The following is a 20,531-nucleotide window of genomic DNA, read 5'->3' as shown; positions in this document are numbered from 1 at the left end:
TGTTTAGACAATAAACATCTCTGCAAAAGATGCTTACCGTTTCATCACTTGATGCATCGGAGTTGTCAAAAATCTGCTCGAGGTCACGATAGGAGGCTTGGAGGCCTTCACTGGTGAAAAGGCTACCAGATAAACTTTTCCCCGCATTGTCCGGTCGGTCCTCCTCCTGAGAGCACAATACATACATTTTCCCACTATGACTAAGACCATTTCAGACAGGTAAATATTTTCCAATAAGAGATGGGGACGAAACAACAGCTAACACAACACTATACAAGCAGTTCCTGACATTTTCTCTTTCTAGAATATAATTAAAAGCATTAATCACAAATTGCACTTTACCAGTATAAAAGAATTACTCCAGGATAAATGTACAAACATGCAGGTGTATAGGATAGGAAAGGTGAACAAAGCTGTAGCATGATAAGAAATATTGCCACTAGTAATGCACTGAACCATATAGAGAAAATGCTTTTTACCGGACATAATAATAGAAAATTTCCTTATAACGGGCTAGGAATACATATATATATACAATTGAAAATTTTTAAATTGCTTCTCAATGAATAAGATATTGTTGGGAAAAAAAAGTAGGTCTGGCCATGCTTGCAGAAAGTTGTCATGTCAACTATTGCACATACTATACAGATAACAAGTGACCAAAGCTTTAAGTTCCAAATACAACCAATTGAAAATGACTGTTGCATATACGGCCTTCCCTCGAATTTCCCTCTGAGAAACCCAACACCGAAAATGTAAAAACCTGGTTAAGTGTTAGACACAGTTATTGACAAAGAATTGTTAAGATAAAATACATCCAGGGGTTACTTTTTCCAAGAAATAGTCAGAATGTACTGAAATGGTTTTAAACACCAGGAGGGTTTTGATGGAACATTGACCAGAAATATATCACATGATTTTGAGTCATGTTCTGTGTTTAAGTCCGAGTACACAGACTTTGGTGCGAGCGAGAAAGTAACCAAAACGCACCTTCTCGCCATTATTTTGGCGTTTGAAGCCTTCCTTGGCTCCAGATGTATTGTGTTCCTCGTCAAACTCGTATGGGTCACTTTCACACTGCAACAGTCGTAAGATGTATGTGGGCCATTAAAGTATGTTTGGACCCCTACTTTAACCTTGATACGGCGTTTGTGAGGTAGTTGGTTGTTGTGGTAACATTGCATGCAAACACAGACATAATAAAGCAGCAACTTTTCAACAATCAACTAAACTACAATCAGTCAGCCAACAAAATACAAGCAAATTACACACAAAAGAGTAAAGAAGGGAACAGTTCTAATGATACTGGTGAAATGAAAACAAATATGTTAAGATAAAATCTTGGCATGCAGAGTTCAAATAATTCATAGGTTCATTGATAAATGAACACACTTTTGACTAAGATAGTAATATTGGTTGAATAATTTGTTTCAAAACGCGTTTACATCCGTATAATGAAAAGACAACACCATAAGAAGGAAGGGGAATAAATAAATATCGAAACCAGAGAGGCAAGTATTCCTCATAAAACAAATCTAAAACTACTCGAAAGGAAACTTCATGTGAGGCACAATCCACTTACCATTGGTTCCTGTTTAACATCAGCCTTGACAAACGCAGGGGCCGCTGGGGATCCTGGAAGGCCATTTACAGGAGGGGAGGCAGCTGGAGTTTGGACCGGTGGGTAAATATCTGCTGAGTTTGACGATTTGGGGGGCTTCTGTTCAATGTCAGATGGCTTAAACTTCTTCACTGGATAGTTTAACCTGCAAAACACACGTTCCATGAAAATTTGGCAATGAAGAAAAAGACAAGACAAAAAAAGGCAGGTGTGCTTGATTTACACCTAGTTTGACTGTCCCATTTCAACTTATTTGTAGTTGCCCAATAAACTTGCAGGCAACTTAGAGGTTTGACAGACCTCGGGAAATGAAAGTAATGTTGCGAGGAAAAGATTGCAATATCAAACGACTCCTTGAATCACACCTTTGAGCCTCGCCTGGTCAACTCAACGCAAGCAGACTGTCACTCACCACACGTCTAGTTGGGAGTAGTCGTACAGCTGGTCCGAGAGTCCCTCGTCGTCGTGCATCAGGTGCTCGTGCTCCTTGGCCACGAGCACGGGCCTCTTGAGCGTCATGGGCTGGTGCTCGGCCGGGGGCTGCGACGGCGCGGCTCCACCCCCGCCGCCGCCCCCGCCTCCGCTCCCGCCGCCGCCACTGCCGCCCGTGGTGGGCGGCGCGCTGGGCGGGCCGCCAGTCATGCCGGGGTTCTCGACGCTGGACACGGAGGCAGCCTGGTACGGCGAGTACACCTGGTTGGACACGGACGACACCGACTTGGGGCCGTGCGAGTCGACGGGGGTGTGCGCCGGGGTGCCGGGGCCGGGCGCGGGCGGCGGCGTGGCGGGGATGGAGTGCTGCGGGGCCGGCGTGCTGGACGACGGCTGCGGCGACAGTGTGGGCATGGTGGGCTCGGCGGGGGGCACGGACGCCGGCTGCACCGAGTTGGGGTTGGGCAGCGGGCTGGGCGCCGCGGACTGCGGGGACCTCTCCGGCATGGGCGTCGTGTGCCCGGCTTGACCACCGCACGGCATCCGGCTGCAAAAACGGCAGAGCAGAGAGTCGGTCAGAGGGGCTGCCATTGTCGGCGGGCCCGGGGGCGGCCCAGGGGCTACCCCGGGGCTCAGGCCGGCTGTTACGTCAACATCAAGCGACAGCAATTTTTCCCTTCCGTGTCCTTCCAGGCATCCAGAGTCACCACACCACTACATTAAGGCTTTGGAACGAAGCACAAGTCGTCTTGACCATGGGCACAATAGGCTGTTACCTCCCAGAAAGAGTGCAGACAAGCATAGTTAGTAGTGGGCACATTTACAACACCAAGCATGATGTTAATACCCTTGACGCACTCTCAAAAGTTATTTCACTATTACTTCATTTTTAAGTTTAAGGTATAACACAGAAGGTAAACTTATAGACAATAAAAATAATATGTCACATAATATGAGCATGATTTATCAAGTTCCTTATTCAGAACATATCCAAGTACGCATCACAAACACAAAACATTAAATCATGCAGATGTGTGCAAAATGCCTTACAGCAAAAAGAATCCCGTGCATAGACAAAAGAAAATTGATGAAATACGAATTTAATTCATTCAACAACCCTCATTCCTTTTTCATCAGAAATTCCCTCCAGCCAAAAACTTCCTCTCAATAAAAAAAAATTGCCACATTTTCTTTTGCACAGGACCTGGCTTACGCTAAGGGCTGTGCTCAACGAAACCTGCCATTCCAGTATTGTTAGTGGTTCATGCAAGGTATGCGGAGTGGGGCGGAGTGGGGCTGAGTGGGGCGGATTGCAGATTGTGCGGTACAAACCTGGCAGGCTTGGCAGGCTTGGCAGGCTGATTGTGCCGCGGGGGCGCCCGTTGATGGAACGGAATCAGAGCCCTGGGGCCGGGGCCCCCTTTGCCCTCAACTTGTCTACACCTGCAAGGCGGCAAACCACTACTATCAAGCTGCCGCCAGTTTTGCCTACATTCAACTCGTGATCACCACCTGTTCAGTAGCCATCCACAACAAACGTGCCCCTCCACAATTTTATTTTAAAGATTAAGAGCAGTTATTTCTTTTAATGATCCAAGTAGGAGCATTCCAGTAGAAGAAAACGAAAGACAATGAGGACGGAGCTTCTTTGTGGATGGCATTTTGTCATGTTGTTGAACAGAAGAGCTCACTCCCTGACTACTCAAATCAGTCGCTGTGCCATTTTTCAAACTCAACCAAACACATAAACATAATTTGTTTTCAGAAATTTTCCGAAACACATGTAATGAGAACCATGTAATGAGAAGAATGTGCATTTTTGTAAAAACAAATCCACAAAGTGCAATAACACACATACACACAAAGAAAAAAATATGAAAAATAAAAATGTGCACAAAATAGAGTGAAAACAAATACTAGCTGGAAGGTTTCAAAATTAATTTGCTGCTCCCTGATAAAGTGCAGCATAATTGTAGTAGACAACAATGTTTGGTTAAATTTGAAATAAGAATTGATTGCACAGTAAGGAAACATAAACAACACATAGGAGCAGCAACAATAAAACATTGACAATAGAGACTCAAAAGATTATCAGATTTGAATGAAAATTTGAAACGGGAGAGAAACAATCTAAATTTATCCGAAGTATTAGCAAAAGTCTAGTTATGCTATTTCATGCTGAACTCGTTCAAAACAAAGCTGAAGACTGCCTTTAAAAATGCGTTTACAAAGCATGTATTTTTATGCAACAGCAAGCTCAAGGGAGTATCTGACGAATCTTGTTGCATGCTTCTGCATTTTAAAGAGCACTTAATTTTGGAATAAATATAAGTGAATCATGCATACAAAGAATCTACCTTTGTAATTACTCAAGACCAAAAGCCACTGTCAATAAAAATCTTTTCAGTGTGTACGAGATCCTTAATGTTAATGAAGAACACAAAAGGATGTCAAATAGCAAACAGATAAGATACATACTTGGAGCAGGAGCAAAGTAATTTTCTTGTTGGGTCGACAAAGTCCCAATGGCCTGGAGGTGCATCAGATGGGTCGGAAGGTGGCGATAACATACTCTCTTGCCAAGTTATTTCTGCAAGATTCATAGGAGATGGAGGCTCTTGCTTGATCCATGAACTAGCAGATGACTGTTGCCGCAAACAGGGTGACTCTACTGGTGGAATGGGATCTATAAGAGGAACAGGTCACATAAACATTAATAAGAGAGCCTCATAAATATAACAACAGTTTCAAAATAAGGTGACTGATAGTAAAGCTGTGATAAGTAGATGCGAGGACATACTTGGTTCATCTGCAGGCAGACCAGCTGCCTTTTGTGCTGCATTGCCGGGAGTTTCATCCATATCAGTCACCAGTACATAACATGAAGGATATCTCATCTTAACTCCACCTAGACAAAAATAAATAACAATGACATGTTAGAGAAGAGGATTAAATGATTAGTTGGAGCAAGTATGCAAGTTGTTCCATTAGTACTTACCCACTATTACTTCAACAGCCTGTGGTGCGGTAGAGTCATCACAATTACTATTTCTGCTATCTATAGGGTAAAATTGTTTCCAGTCTTCTAGCAGGCGGGATGTTCTCTGATCAACGGATTTGTATGACTGACCAGTCAGAGAGCCCGCCAGACCAAATGGAGCTAAAATTACTGTGAAAAGAAAGGAAAAACATGAAAATCCCCAGTAAATAGATCATAATTGCGAAATTCATCACAAACATAAGTCTATCCAACAAACCTGGAACACCGGCCTGGGAAGATTGGGCTTGCTGGAGGACTTGAGATGAGAGAGTGCGAACAGGAGGGTGTTGCCGAACATCGACACTTGCACACACTGTACTCTCCCCATGAACGAAGAATGAGAATAGGAAGGAAAGATGAGGGCTTTTTCCTTGTACTTCTTCTGTTCCTTCGTAAGGAAGAACAAACCAACGCCCTAAGCGGATAAGATCCCGAGAGAGAAGACATCTGGAAAGTAAATAAACATTAAAGCAACTCATTTAACTTCAAAGTTTTAACAACCACACCGGTAGTAGATTGCTATTTACCTTTCAATTAAGTTATGGAGGGCTTTAAAAAGTAATGATCTGCATTCGTAGGAAAGACCACTTTCCCATGACCCCTGCTCACTCTCTGCAAGAAAAAACATAACAACATTATTAATTAACTGTGGGAAATTTGTTCAAGTAGAGAGCTGCATGGCTCCATCAAGAGTAAAGACGAATCAGAATTTTTAAGTAACGCAGGCGAGAGTTCTTTTTTTTCCGTAACAGAGGAGAGTGCTCCTTGTGGCAGTAGAACCCAAGTCACCCTCTCCACCTGTTGACCCGAGCCATTTACTACTACAGTAGTTTGCCACCCAAGACGGCCGCCAAATCCCGCACAGCGTTTCGCCGCCGTCTCTCACGCACCCAGGCGGAGCGTCCCAGGAGTGCGAGAGAGACGGATCACTCGGCCGCTCAGCGCCCGGCCGCCGCGAGATACCGTCCCGGACGCACGCCCGGCCGCCGGGTTGCCCGCCACACGGCGCCGAGCCGGCCGCGTCGACAACTCTCCTCCCTTGTCCAATCCCGTCCGACCCGACCAAATCGGATCCCCTTCGAAGTGCATCGCCAGAGCTTTAGGCAGGCATAGCATAGCCTGCGGCCGCATCGTGGGGTCCTCGCCTTGGAGCAGCTCGAGTCAAGAGGGTGACATGTGCGGAGGGGGAGGGGAGGGTCGTGCGCGTCACACACAATCGATTCGCGCAAAGGCAGAGTGTGGTGCGGCGCGGCCCTTGCGCCCCCTCGCCTCGCAAAAAAACACACGCGGGGCGGGGCGGGGCGGAGGGGCGTGCCGATAGAGGGCGCTGCCGAGTCACGTGGCCGCGGGGGCCGCGGGGGCGCGCGGAGCGGCGGGGTGGCCTGCGGCCTGCGGTCTGTGGCCTGCGGGGCCGTGCTAGCCGTGACTATTTCAGCGTCGATCGCATCGCCTCCAAGGCGGCGAGACTGTTCGGCGAGACGGACAAGAGAGCGCGCCCCTTCGACGCTTCGCCCCGCCGACGGTACCGGGGCACCCCCGCTGTCGGCGGGGCGGGGGCCGCACGTGGATGTGCAGCGGACCCCTTCCACCCCTCCCCCGGGCAGCCAAGCGGATGTGGAGCCCCACTCGACAAACGGCGTAGAAGCGCCGAGCCAAACCAACTGGCCAACGTGTTGCCAGCGGAACGCAGAACGCAGCCGGCCCCGCGCGGCCCCGCGCCGTGGGCCCTTGCGATGGGTCGATATGCTTGCCATGGGCTCTACGGCGAGGAACGCGAGGACCACTGGGCACGGCTAGCGCCCCCGCTAGCGCCCCGCTAGCGCCCCCGCTCCTCCCGCCGCCCTGCACCGGACAGGACAGAGGGAGGCTGAGACCTTGGGGGCGCCGAGGAGGGCGCCGAAGAGGGCGCCCCGCCCCCCGCCCCTACGCGACCGGGACCCGCGAAGGCTTGCTCACTTCATCAGCAGCCACGCCGAGGAGCCGCCTGCCCCGAGATCGCCGTCCCTCTCGCCCCAAAAGGTGCAACAGAGACAGAGCGACCAACACCAGCCTTCGCAGACAAACGTCGCACGCCCCCACCCCACGCCCCTCTCACCGCGACTTATAGGCAACCTGTGGTGGGCGGTGTGATTCCCTGATTGCCGCCGGCCCCACTCGCCGGCCGGGGCCCAGCCGAGCGTGAGCGCAGTGCGCAGTGCAGGCACCGCCACTCCGGGCTGCAACTGCACCGCACGCCCATTTGGGTTGCCTTCGCCGCCTTGGCCAGCGCGGCAGAGAGCGCGGCAGAGAGCGCGGCGCACCGGCGGGCCGCGGGACGAGGGGTCCGCGCCGTTCCACTGCCCTAGATATCCTCCGGCCGGCCCCCCCCCCCCTTTCCTCTTTCCTCTTTCCACCTTTCCCCTCGCGGCAACGACCGCCTACCCGGTTACCCCCGGGCTAGGCCAGCAGGAAGGGGCTGGCCGGCGGACGGGGACGCTAGCGAGCGGGCGCGACGCACAGAACCCAAAGGGCGCGCATCCCGCCAGTCCGGTCGCGCTGGTCGCCGGGCAGAAGGTAGAGGCGTAACGATCGGCGCCTTGCTCGCCTTGCGCACTTTGCGCGGTGCGGTGCGCCAGGGCGGCAGGGCGGCCAGGGCCACGCGCCGCTTCGGCCGCTCCTCACGGGGTTGGTTTGTTCGGTCTCGCGGATAACGATCGAGCCGGTGCTGCCGTGCCTGCCGCCGCGCACGGGCCAGGGCGGTCGGGGTGGCCGGGGCCGCGCAGGGCCGGGCAGGGGGTAGCGGTTAGGCCCCGGAGGGCTCGGCCGGCTCGCAAGGCTCGGGGCCCTTCAGCCCTTCAGGCAGAGGGTGCCGAGCGTGCCGCGCAGGGCCGCGCAGGGCCCGGCAGGGCTGGATGGGCAAACAGGGGTATTGATTCCGCCCGCTTGACTGCGACACCCGCGCACCGCCACGCCCACGCCCACGCCCCGCCCCGCCCGTCACGGACACCAGCCCTTTCCCTCCCCCCACCGCTGCAAGGTCGCGCCAACCCGAGGGCCGAGGGGCTTGCAGGGCTCACGCGGCAGCCGCGCAGCCGAACAGAGAAGAATAAATTTATCGAGGGCGCTGCACCGTTAAGCCCAGCAACAATAAGCACCTGCTCCAGTTGAAGCCTGGCGACAAAAAATAATTCCAACAATGTCCATAGGCTTTGAATTGGATTAGACTCTTGTGTTGTTGAATGTGTGATTCTAATTCGTTGGCCCAATCGCTGATATCGTTTTCGACTCGGCTCGGCAGCACGCCGCCACGCCGGCCGGCGGCTCTGTCTGCCAGACCGCCGCCGCGCTTTGACTTTGCCGCGCTTTTGCCGCGGCCAAGGCAGGCCAAGGTGGAGGGGGGACACGCCCCCCTCCCCGCCCCCCGCGGGGCCCGCGGGGCGCATGCGCACTTGGGCCCCAGCGAGGCAGCATACGGCGTAGCGGCACGCAGCGCGGTGTAGCCGCGGCGTAGCGGCGTAGCCACGGCCCAGCAAGAGGCCCGGGCCCCGGGCGCGCGACAAGGACGGAAGACACAACACGACACGCTAGAGTCCGCGCTCCGCTCCGCGCCGACCGCCACCGCCGCGACCGCCGCGCCGTCGGCACCGTGCCGCGCGGCGTTGCCAGCTCGGCGCTGTCCTGGCGGCGTGGCGCGGCGTGGCGGCATACCGCACCGGCACCCCGTCCGCCCGCCCCGCCTCCCCCCTGGCCCGACCCCGCCCCCACACACGCCGCCGCCTAGCCAGCCGCCGCCGCCGGCCGGGGAGGTCCGCGATGTCCGTGGCGGTGCTGCTCGCGGTGCCGCGGTACCGCGGAGGCGAGGGGGGCGGGGCCGCGCCTGGGCTGCGCGCTGCGCGCCGCGCGGCCAAGGATAACAACGGGACAGACGCCTCTCCGTGGAGCCGCTAGAGTGCGCTAGGCGCGTCGCCGCCCGTCCAGGGAGTCCACGGCCCAGCCCTCGCGGCCCGCTCAAGCAAAGCCGGGCCGGGCCGCGCTCCTCCAGTCGCGAATAATGATTGGCGGTGCAGTCAAGTGCATCGCGGGCCGGCTAGGCCGGATGAGCGCGGCTAAGCGCGGCGGCGGGGTCAACAACTCCAAACTTCGATCATTTTGATCGAGTTTCAATCCTCGGGCGAGCGTACACCGAATATTCAGAGTAGTTGACCGCGCCGCGGTGTGCAGCACCCGATGATGCTGGGCGACGAGTCGAGCGGCGGCGCATCAAAGCAAAGTCGGCCTGCCTGGCCGGCGGGACGGAGGACGGAGGGGGCCCAGCCGGCTGGCTGTAGAGGCCCGCACGCACGTACGTATGCGGACGTGAACGTCCCGCCGCCGCTCAAGTCTGGCCGATGACCAGACCAGCCGGCAGGCGCAGCCCGGAGCGCGGCATCGCCATGGGCAGCCATGGGCACCGCGCGGCGCGGAGGCGCGGGTAGGGGTGAACGTACGGAGCAGGGCGAGCAGGGCGAGCAGGGCGGCCCGGCTCGGCACGGCCCTCCCGACCGACCGGAGGAGAGGCAAGGAGAGCGTGGCGTCGACGGCTCGGCGTCGGCCCGTTAGAGGGGCTCAGTGCCCTAGGCCCTAGGGACTCCGCGCTCTCCTCGGCGGGTTGCAGTCCCTGTCACGGCCGTGGGGCCTTCGGCCAAGCCTTCGGCAGGGGCGCGAGAGAGACGCCGTCGCTTGCTCTCTCCCTTGGCCCAATGTGCGGCGTCCTGGCGGCGTCGCGGACACGACCCCCGCTTCCCGAGGCCGACGCCGCCGACACCGCGGAGCACGTTCGGCCAGGTCGTCGCCCCCATGGCCGCGGTGCCGCGGTCAGTCGCCGGCCGGGCCCGCAAGACCGTCGAGGGCCACTTCGTGACTCGGCTAGACTGGACTCACCTGTGGAGAGCAGCTCGGGGGAGACGAGGCTGGTGAGGTCGGGCTCCTCGCCGTACCAGAAGATCCACAGCTCCTTGGCGGCGTGCAGGGCGAGGGGCGGGTGCACCACGACCTGGGGCGCCACGGGCGGCGGCGGCGCCCCGAGCGGCGCGTCCAGCAGCGCCGAGTCGTCCGGGGGCGGCGGCCGGCGGCCCACGCGCCGCCACACGCACAGGATGTCGGCGTGCAGGCATCGCGAGAAGCTCAGCAACACGGGGTCCAGCACCACCTCCCCGGCGGGGGCGGCGGGGCCCTCGGGCCACACCAACTTACGCCATTTTATGCCGCATAGGTCCGTCTGCAACAAGCAGGGCAACAATCAACAAATGGAACAAGACCGCCTCCGAGCAGAAGCGCTTCCCGCTCACTTTCACCGTGACGCACATCCCATCACCGCCCTCACTGGCGCACAACGGCAAGCTCGATCAATTGCGGCGCGAGCGAGCTAATCTTCCCCGATCTTTTATTATCTCTAGAGTGAGTGGAGCTCGCCATGTGCGCTCCAGCTATATTTCGCCCCGGCCCTATCCCAGGGTATCGCGGTACAGTAGCCTCGTCCTCCACGGCCCTAGGGTCCCCGCTTGTCGCTCGGCCCTTCAGGCCCTTGGGGCCCTTGGGGCCGATCGGTGCTATTTCGGGCCCTGCTTCGAGGCACGCCACGGCGTGCGGCCGATGCGGCGCTCGGTGCGGCGCTCGGTGCGCGCAACGCCGCAGCACCACTCACTCCATTTCCGGGATTCTCCGAGGGCACGGGGGCCTACACTGTGACACTACACGCGTAAGGCCCGCGAGGCCACCCCTCCACCGGAAAGACGAAAAAGGAAAACAACGAGGAAGGCAGGCCTGGCGTGGCCTGGCAGGCCGACTGCACTGCAATGTGGCCGTGACAGCACGTGCGTAGTGCAGGTGTGCATCCTTACAAGGAGGAGGGGGGGACGCGTGCCGCGCGCCACACCAAACCGCAAAACGTACAAGCACCGCAAAAAAGGAAAGAGACGCCGAAGGACAACCAAGTGCACCCTTTCCCAATAAGTACCATCGCCTCATTCATTCACTGTCATCCATTCATTCGTTCATTCATTTATTCATTCATCCATTCGCTGGGCCAGCTACGTAGTTCTCTGGGATTACGACGAGCGGCGTACCCCACACTGTAAGGCGAAGACAGATTCGAGACTCGCGTCTCCGCCTGGGGCTTTGCGATGTCAACAAAGCGAGGATGGCGCCTCGCTCGGGGCGCGTGCTTGTGCAGTGCTGTGTGCCCAACCCCGCGGTTAGCGCGCCACCACGCCTGTTACGGTGTGCCGGTGCCGGTGCACCGGTGGACCAATTTAGCCAAATGAGGCACACCGCCACCTCCCCGGCGGCACGGCGGCGGCGTCTAGGTCCTCGCACAACATTGGCGCTGGCAGCGTTGCCGCGCCGGCGGTCCCCGCGGTCCCGTGCGCGTGACGTCACTGATAAGCGTCATCGCGGCGAAGCGTGCAGCGTCCTCACGTGGAGGCTCGCGGGGAGGGAAGGGCAGTCTCTCTCTGTCGCACTCATGGCGCGCCCCGTGCGGGTGCGAGAGAGACAGAGCAGCCGCCAACATCGCCAGCATCCGGACGGCCGGCCGGCCCCTCGGCGGCGCAGTTTCGCCTCCACTGTGCAACCGGAGCCATTTCGCAGCCGCGGCCGCTTCAGCTCGGCGGCTTGCAGGCCTTGCGGGCGGCTCGGCAGGCTGGGCTCGCCACGGCCCGGCCGATGCGATACGGCTAGGCGCTGCCGCTGCGCTGCGCCGCGGTGCCGCCGTCACAACACCCCAACCCTACCGCGGCGCGGCACGGCGCGGCACGGCCCATTCATGGAGCCGCGCAACAGGTGCCCAGGCTTCCCCCTCCACGCCCACCGCGCGGCACCGCGGCCCGCCGCCGCCGCTACCCGCCGCCCCCGCGATCCAGAACATTCCGGTCCCGGTCCGCGGCGAGGGGTGGGCGGGGTGGGCCTCCAGAGCCTGGCAGCCTGGCCTGGTGGGCCACCCGGGTGGCTGCGGCCCTCGGCGGGGAGGACAGGAGGGCCAGGTCGCCGGGTGGGTGGTGGCGGTGGGGCGCGGTGGGGCGGCCCCGCACCGTGAGGCGCCGCCTGCACCCCGTTCGACGCAGCGTCACCCATTCATCCAAATTTGACAAAAAGCGTCGCGCCATTCATTTCGACGTGCCCAAGTCCACGCGGCGCCGCCGTGCCGCTACCCCGCGCCCAAACGCGCCGCGGCCTGGCTGCGGCTGGCTGGGGCCCCAAGGTTGTAAACACACGGCGGGTGCCACTCGCCCAGTATTTTCGTTCCGCAAGAGACACGGGCCGCGCTGCCGCCGCGGCGTGCTGTGAGCGCTGTGAGCTACGCGAGCTGCGAGAGAGGGGAGAGGAGGTGGCTCGCATGGCTCTATGAGGCCCCCGCCAATCTCTCCTCTACTGTACCCATTTCGCAAGTCCCCGCTTTTCTCCTATCCCCGCGGCCCGCCGTGCCGCCACGCCGCCAGGGCCGTAGCGTACCGCTGTGGGTCGCGGCGAGGCGAGGCACGACGGGGTGAGGGCGGGGCGGGGCGGGGCGGGGTCGCGAGGCGTAGCGAGGATCGATCCCTCTCCCTCCCCGGCGAGCCATCCCGAGCGTCCTTGCAGCCCTCTCCTTATTGGCGGCGTTCAAACCACGTTGTTGCGCGGTGCCGCCGTGCCCGGGCCGTGCCCAGGCCGTGCCCAGGCCGTGCCCCACACGGCGCGGCGGTGCTGCCATCCCGGCCGGGCAAAGCGCTAAGCGCGGCGGAGCGGCGGCGCGGCCGCGGGGTGGAAAGGAAACCGGGAAGAACGGTACCAAACGCGGCGCCGTGCCGCCGCCTGCCGCCGCCTGCCGCCGCCACGGCACCGCGGCGCTGCGCACTTTGAGGCGCAGTGCTTTTCGCCGGGCCGTGCCGTGCCGCTCCGCGCCGCCGCGGCCCTCAAGGCCCTGCAGAACCGGCGGCGCGTCGATACAGCCAGCGATGGGGCGGCAAGAGTGGGCAAGAGCAACCCCTCCCCCTCTCCTCCCACCTTCACGCGACCCGCACGTGCCGGTCGGGCGCCACCACAATGTAACCACTACGCACAACATGACACGCCTCGCTAGACATCGCGCGAGGCGTACAGTTTGTAGTGCGCGGCGCACTAAAGACGTCTGTATTTGGACTGGTTGCGACGACTTTCTGCAAGGAAAACGGGCAGGGGGCGCCACTGCGAGTCTTCCAGCGGCATGGCGGCGCCGAGCACCGCCAAGGCCTTCCCACCACGCTCCGCTCCTCGCCGTGCCTGGCCGTGCCTAGAAAGCGTTGCGCGGAGACGGCCAGGCACGGCGAGGCGGCGCGCGGATCCGCCCGCCATGCCCGCCATCCCTCGCAACGCCAAGACGGACAGCCGGGTGGTGGGGGGCAAGTGCGTCAGCGGGCACACGACCCACCCTCGCGCCCCGCGCCCCGCCCTCCGCGCCGGCGGGGTGTGGGACTGGGGAATCGAACCGACCGCGCCGACCAGTGCGTCGTCGCGGAGGACCCTCCTCCGACACGGCCTGCATCATCATCACACTGGACGAAACGGTCCAACCGACCAAGCAGCGGCAAAACAACGGCCCGCCGGCGAGGTGTCGGAGACCGGCAGGATAACGCCGGACCGCCAGTTCGCAGCCGCCAACAAGGAGGCCGTCGACACCCTCGCAGCACCCTTCCAGTAGGGCCGTTGTATCGACCCCCAGCCGCCCTAGCGGCCCTAGCGGCCCTACCCCCTCCCTCCAGGCGCGGCCAGGCGCGGCCCACACCGCGGCGCCGGCCGGGAGGGAAGGGAGACGCGCCCAGCGAGGCCCTCGCCTCGCCCGCCTCGCCCGTCAACCTGATAACCAGGCGGGAGCACAGCGCCATGCCGGGAGAGGGGGCTGGCCTGCCTGGGCCCTGCGATCAATGCCGCGGCCTGCGCACGTGCCAGTGTGCCAGCCAGAGGGACTTCCCTGCGGCCCAAACCCCGTCGCCCACTCGGCCACCGGGGCCAAGCCCAAGCCTGGCCGGGCCTGGCCTCCACTTCCGCCGTCGCCGAGGGTCAACGCCCCAACCGGGGCCCAACGCCCCGAGCGAAGTGAGCGAGCCGCGAGTGCGCTGCCGGGCCATGCCGGGCCGCCACACTACGAATCGGGTGCAGGCGTACCCCGGCCCACTAGAGCCACCGGGCCACCCAAACCGGCGTCGGGGACCGTCACTAAGAACGCTTCCGGCTCACATTCCCACACCGCTCGCTCCATCGGCCGCGTGCTTTGCGACGGCCCCTGGCCGAGACTGGGCCGAGACACCGTCGAGACAATGACAACATTATCAGTGCCCGGAGGTGGCGGCCAATCACAAACGCAGGGGGCGGCGGGGGCCCCAACCTATGACAATCTCCCCGAGCGGCGCGCGCCGTGCCGCCGGTGCCGCCACTGTTGCCGGCTCGTTGCCGTGGACACCGTGGACACCGAGGGCCGCCGCCAGCCGCCAGGCACCGCCAGGTAGGGGTGTCGCCGACACTGCCGCCGTCGCGGAGGGCGGCTGCTTCGGCTGCTTGCTTCCCACGACTCGTTATCGGCGAGGTGAGGTGCGAAGCATGCGAAGCGGCCGGGGGGCGTCGACCCCGTCCCACCGGCCGGCCTCACGTCACCGCCTGCGCGCCGCCGCGCCGCCAGGTTCGGGTTGCGTCGCGCTGTCGCGCCGCGTCGTGCTGGTCGTTTCGCACTAATGACCCAGTGCACCGATAGCGCACTGCGGCGGGGCAGGCCGACGCATCCCGCCAAGGAGTGACATAACGCATTTAGGTCACTGTTAATGTGGCGGCGGAGTGACCCACTTCGGCCACTAGGCCGCGCTGCCGCGCTCCGCGCCGCCGACGGCCGACGGGGGACTCGCTACCAAAACAAACCGAACAGACAGACGGACGGATGGACCGCGAGCGGGCGGACCGACGACGGGGAGGCAGATTCGCAGTCAATGCCAGAGGCGCTGCTGCAGCCTGCAGCAGCATTCAATTAACCAAACGGACCGGCAACGTTGCGCCGCTCGCGCCGCTCTGGGTCGGCCCGGCTTGAGTGGCTTGGGGTAGGGTTGACAGTTTTCGACGACGGAAACCTAGAAAAGGGGGGGGCACACCGCGGCGCGCAGCCTCAGCCTCACAGTGCACCGACAGTGCACGCACGCCCCGTGAGGCCGCGAGGAGCAAGGTTATCGGCAGAGGCGGTGACACTGCAGCTCACCGAGCGCCTCACCCACACACACGGACTCACCTCCACACATGCACACGCGCTCCATCTCAACCTTGAATGTGATAGGCTCGCGGACGGAAATAGCGGCGGCTGCACGGCCGGGGCATCGGGCCCAGCAGCCCGCCCGGCCACGCCGAGGCAGCGCGCTGCACAGTGGGCCAGAAGGCCGGTGGAGGCGGCCAAAATTCTAGAAGTGTTTCGAGCTCCAGAGTCGCCAAACGTGACTCGACCCGTACGTGTGACCCCACCAATGGATTGCTCTCCGAACGAGGAATCCATTGGTGGGGTCACGCGTTCGGTTCGAGTCCTGTTTAGCGGCTACTTGAGCGGCCGCCTCATGGTGCTCGCGCAGCTCCCGCCGAGCGACAACCCCTTCCAATGCCTTGCGCTGGACCCGTCCGTCGCCGTGCCTTCGCCGAGAGCCCTGGACCCGGTCCAGCCGGTGCGCGCTGGCCGGCCCGGCCCGGCCAAGCCCGGCCCGACCGGATCCGATCGCGTCCTTCCTGAAGGCGACCTTGCCCCCGAACCACTCGCTCCACTCCAGCGCCTTTCCCAACGCCACCGGGACCACGGCGTCGTCGGCCTGCACGTCGGCGACGTCGGCGCGGGGACCACAGGTGGTTTGACACGTGCAAGGCGTGCACGGCGGTCCCTTCATTTCTGTCTCAATGGCGTCACCTGTTGAATGGCCGAATGGCCGCACTAATCGCTCGCCTCCACTCACTCATCCATTTTTCGTCGTCGGGGAAAGCCGGGACGGGACGGCCGGGCCGCCTCAGCCCGCTTCGGCCGTGACGGCAGCGCAGCACGCTCATTCCGAGAGTCGCCGTCGTCGCCCTGTCTCTCTCGCACTCGTGGGGCGTCCCGTACACGTGCGAGAGAGGCAGACGCAGGTCAGGCGCCATCCGGGCGAGCCCCATTTGGGGCTTCTTTTCCAGCCCGGGGCAAATTTAACGTTTGGCGTTCCCCAAGAGGCAGGGCGACGGAAGAATACGCATTCGTGACCGCTCTGCTCGTCCTGCTGGCCGTGTAGCGCGGGCGGCCTTATCAAGGGCTGCGACAGGAGAGCATCGGTCAAGCAGCTCGCTGCGGCCGCCGCGGCCCGGTTCCCGGACGAGGGGCGAGGGGGCGGGGCGGGGGGCGGGGCGCGGGGGCGGGGCGCGGGGGCGGGGCGAGGGGGCGGGCGGGGGCGCGGGGGCGGGCGTGGCTCCCAGGCAGGCAAAGGAGTCAAGGAGCCGCCGTGCCGCGGGGCCCACCCTCTCATCTAAGCACGCCGAGAGAGTAGCGAAGAGCGAAGCGGAGCACCGAGACGAGAGAGACAGAGAGACCGGGAATGCGCGAACGGAGAAGCGGCAACACGGCGGCATGGGTTCGGTCAGGGCTCGGGACAGCAGGCAGGCAGCAGGCAGGCCAGGCCGTGCCCCCGCCGCACCGCGCACCGCTGCTGCTCCACCAGCCGCCAGCACCGCGACGTCGAGCCGGCCCGGCTAGCCCGGCAAAGCCAGGCAAAGCCCGGCCCGGCCCGGGCGGCTGATGCTGCTGCTGCTGCTGCAGCGCGGCTCGGCCGCTGGGTGGCGTAGCCGCGGCCGCGTAGCCGTGGCGTAGCGTACGGCGTACGGCGTCAGCCTCAGCCACCGCCGCTGCAGCCCGCTCGACCCGTCCCGTCCCGTCCCGACCACACGGCCCTCCGCGCCGAGGTGCCGCCGTGCCGCTGCCGGAGCCCAGCCGGCTCAAGTGCAGTCTCGCCCCTCTCTCTCTCTCTCTCTCTCGCACTGCAGGCCCACAGGCAGCCCGTTAGGCCAGAGAGAGAGAGAGAGAGAGGGACAGCCACTTATTACGTCGGCGTGGCGCTATGCAAGCTGCACCCCCCGCAGCTACACCACAACCCTCCCCTGGGCCCCAAGCCGAAAATTTGACACTTGAAAAGTCAGTTTGACAGGGAGCACAACCACAGGGAGGGAAACTTTAAGTCGCAGGGGTGGAAATGGAAACTTGGGGGATGAATGGAGTGTTCACTTGCTCGGCAGATCAACAAAATGAGTCCCATGAAGCACTGCGCACACATTTAAGCATCTGTTGCTGGATGCAAACATGTTTATCTGATTAACTGTCAAACTAATGACAACAGTACCAGTCATAAATATATCTATTTTAATTTTTCAGCAAAATTGAGCTGTGCGAAGATTTTTTCTTCCTCAGTAACACAAGCCGTTTAGATTGAAGCACTTGGCGCAACTCTGCACAGTCCGGCATAGTAAATCAACAAGACCAAACACTTAAAAATCACATGGTTCAGATTAATACAAAAAATAAAACAAAGGGAGAATATTCACTTTGTAAAATGGCAACAATACTGGAATGCATAGAAAATTTTCCTCGTAGCCACAAACTATTGGATTACCTAACCTCACATTCAGGAAAGAAAATGGTAAGAAATAAAAACCATAAGTTAGGATCAATCTTTGTTTAACTCCTTAGGCTGGTACAATCAATGAGGAACAGTCACAGACTGCTAAATTAAAAAGCAAGTGAATAACAGTGAGTGTAAACAAATTCACTGCACCTTTCCAACAGCAAAACTCTTGTTTCATAGTTTTGGGACCAAAGTTTATTTGAAATGTAAAAAAGCGAAGGAAGAATTACATCCAAGAGAGACAACAACATAAAAAGATAAACAATACTGTCAAAGTGTACAGCAGTTGACAAGCAGCTCTATTATGAGGATGCTTGACATAGGCCCCTTCCAAACCAAAATATGGCCCCAAGGAGAGACCAACCGGGGAAACTTTCCGAGCCCAGGGATACTTGTAAAAGAGTGAACTGATTCTGATAACCACAGAGATTGAATAACAAGGTTAGGGTTCTCAGCAAGCAATGATCGTGGAGAGCAAGCTGGGGCGGATGACCTTTCAAGGCTCAGCCTGACACCATTTCCACTTCGAGCTTCTACGCCTGCGTTACGCCTGCCAGACATTTGTGTCTCAGACCAAAGCCTCAATAATACGAGGCTCGCCCGTTCAAACAGCGGCTATGCAGCTGACACAGGCTGCGTAGCTAAACTAGAGACTTGGGGCATCGCTCCAGAAGTCTTACGAACCGGGGTGGGCAAAGCGTGACACTTAGGCAGATGAAAGTTTCTCACGGTATAAATACAACACCAAAGAACATTTCACAACCTACGCCCTGCATGTTTCCCCCAGACCAAAGCTAGGGCAGTTTATTTTTCAGCAAAATGTAGATAAGTTGACAGAAATTTCGTGGTTAAGATTTGACTTAGATTCTTAGGCCTATAGATGATTGAAATCAACTTACCAGAGCAAAGAAATTTGTGTGGCAATCCTCCAAACTAGCTCCGTTTGTTTGATGGTTGGGATGTGTCATGGCTTCGCCATTTTCTTAAAAATGTTTTTAACCACTAACCACACAATTTAAGTAACAATATCCACACGAAACCCGCCGTATTTCGGGACCATAAAGGACGAATTTCACCTTTCAATGGCGACTGTAAAATGGCGGATACGACAACAAGCGCAGGAGGCTCCTTGGCACTGATTGGCTCTCGTTGGTCACGTGAAACAGGAGAAAAGCAAGATGGCCGCGCTCGTGAAACGAGAACCGCTGCTGCGGGAATTTTATTTAGCATTTGCAGGCGGAAATGTTGCCAAGGTTTGTTGTTCTCACATCTGAGTATGTTCTGATTTATATGCTGTACGATTGGCCGTCAGTTACCACCATTGTCTTGCCCTCCCGACTGAAAATTTGGTAGAAAATAAGCATATTGTGTAGTCACAGCCTTCTGTGAAGGCACGGTTTGTATTTTCGTGGACCTTTTAACCTCAAAATTCTTGAAATTATTGCATCAATTTGGAGAAAAGGGAGGACACCGACACCCTCAGGACTCTGCTCTGTTTTTTCTTGTTATCAAAGTTCACTTTTATGTCTCCTGTCCATATCACTTTGACTCGTAAAATGGGCTCTATCATATAAAAATTTAACTGTAAAGTTATTGGCTCTAGTTGTGATATTCTGCTACTTACCTATCCATTTTATTTCTCCTTTCTCAGTATTCAGCTCTACCTCCTAAGAAGAAACCACCACAGCCAAAGCCGGGACCACTGATTCACCACAACAAACAGAAATTGGAAACAAGGGGGTAATTGACTTCATTTGTAAACTTGCTTTTGATGTCGAAAAACTGGTTTTGTGCCTAGGAGCACTGCTGAAACCCCATTTTTTTGTTGCAGGTACTTACGTCCGTTAAAGGCATACACTCCACCAGAAAATGTTGAGGAACAACTCAATAGTATCCTTGCAACTCATGCTAAAAACCTTTCATTTGAGTCAAAAATTGAAGAGCCATTGCTTCGATTTAAGATTTTAGAAGCATGTTTTCAGTCATTCCAACATGCAGTTCCCAACTCTCAACTTCATAATATGAACAGTGTTGGTAAGTCACAAACTCTGGCCCAGACAGCGTTGTTATTTTAATTTCTGTATTCTTATATGACTCTTGCGTCGACTGAAGTTTGGTAGTTTTTTGATAGTTTGTAGCCACACACCAAGAGTTTTGCTGCTTTTAAAATGAGTTTTTCCATTAATTTTTTTTTTATTGTAGGTGATATTCTTGAATTTTATCAAACTCCAGTTGATAAGTTAACTCCCCTTGAGCACCTCAAATCTTCAAATCTTCCCCCAAATCTACACATCCAACTTGAGGCCAAGAGATTTGACCCAGGTAAGCCCAAATTTCTGCGAGCTATCAGATATACCTATTGTTCAAGCTTTGTTCATGTATTTTACCTACATGCCAGTGTATTTCTGTAGGCAAGATTAAAAATTTTGACCATTCCTCTCATAATTTGGTTAATGATATCATCGTCTAAATAATGATGTTGCAAATTTATTTTTCAGATGATAAAGATTCAGTCCATGGTGGTATAAGTGCTTTCCCTCAGAGTCCTACCTTTATTTCAAATTTAGATGCGAAAAGAAATACAAGCCAATACAAGCACAAAATTGGACCAAAGACTGGAGAGAGAAGGCCCTTGGCTACATTAGGTGGTAGAATTTTTCTTTAGTTCTTAAGCGTAGATTTCTGAAGGACCTACGTGTATGTTGTTGATAATGTTTGCGTATCATGATTCTTGTACCTTATTGAACAAGATTCTTGCATCAATAATTTGTACACTTAAAATAAATGCTGTTTGATTTACCTTCAA

General features: G+C 57.7%; 2 protein-coding genes across 2 annotated transcripts in view; one reads left to right on the top strand and one right to left on the bottom strand.

The window, feature by feature from the left end:
• Window positions 1-18,829, bottom strand: part of LOC117651884 (mediator of RNA polymerase II transcription subunit 13) — a 27,776-nt gene extending 8,947 nt beyond the window's left edge. The window contains exons 1-13 of the mRNA XM_034396424.1: window positions 18,625-18,829; window positions 9,993-10,329; window positions 5,621-5,705; window positions 5,311-5,540; window positions 5,052-5,222; window positions 4,854-4,961; window positions 4,532-4,739; window positions 3,386-3,496; window positions 2,221-2,600; window positions 2,034-2,175; window positions 1,583-1,766; window positions 991-1,077; window positions 38-166 (exon numbers count right to left, since the gene is read on the bottom strand). Of these exons, the coding sequence (XP_034252315.1) occupies window positions 38-166; window positions 991-1,077; window positions 1,583-1,766; window positions 2,034-2,175; window positions 2,221-2,600; window positions 3,386-3,496; window positions 4,532-4,739; window positions 4,854-4,961; window positions 5,052-5,222; window positions 5,311-5,540; window positions 5,621-5,705; window positions 9,993-10,329; window positions 18,625-18,693 (2,241 nt within the window). The 5' untranslated portion in view covers window positions 18,694-18,829. The remainder of the gene's footprint in view (window positions 1-37; window positions 167-990; window positions 1,078-1,582; window positions 1,767-2,033; window positions 2,176-2,220; window positions 2,601-3,385; window positions 3,497-4,531; window positions 4,740-4,853; window positions 4,962-5,051; window positions 5,223-5,310; window positions 5,541-5,620; window positions 5,706-9,992; window positions 10,330-18,624) is intronic.
• On the top strand, window positions 18,825-20,531 carry LOC117651883 (39S ribosomal protein L50, mitochondrial). Its single transcript, XM_034396423.1, is given in 6 exon segments — window positions 18,825-18,978; window positions 19,377-19,465; window positions 19,557-19,759; window positions 19,928-20,047; window positions 20,224-20,286; window positions 20,289-20,531. Coding segments are annotated over 6 exon segments (639 nt in total). The 5' UTR covers window positions 18,825-18,903; the 3' UTR covers window positions 20,378-20,531.

Source organism: Thrips palmi, unplaced genomic scaffold (assembly GCF_012932325.1).
Source record: "Thrips palmi isolate BJ-2018 unplaced genomic scaffold, TpBJ-2018v1 HiC_scaffold_6, whole genome shotgun sequence".
Lineage (NCBI taxonomy): Eukaryota > Metazoa > Arthropoda > Insecta > Thysanoptera > Thripidae > Thrips > Thrips palmi.
The sequence above is the reverse complement of the archived record's forward strand: the minus strand, read 5'-3'. Positions and strand labels throughout refer to the sequence as shown.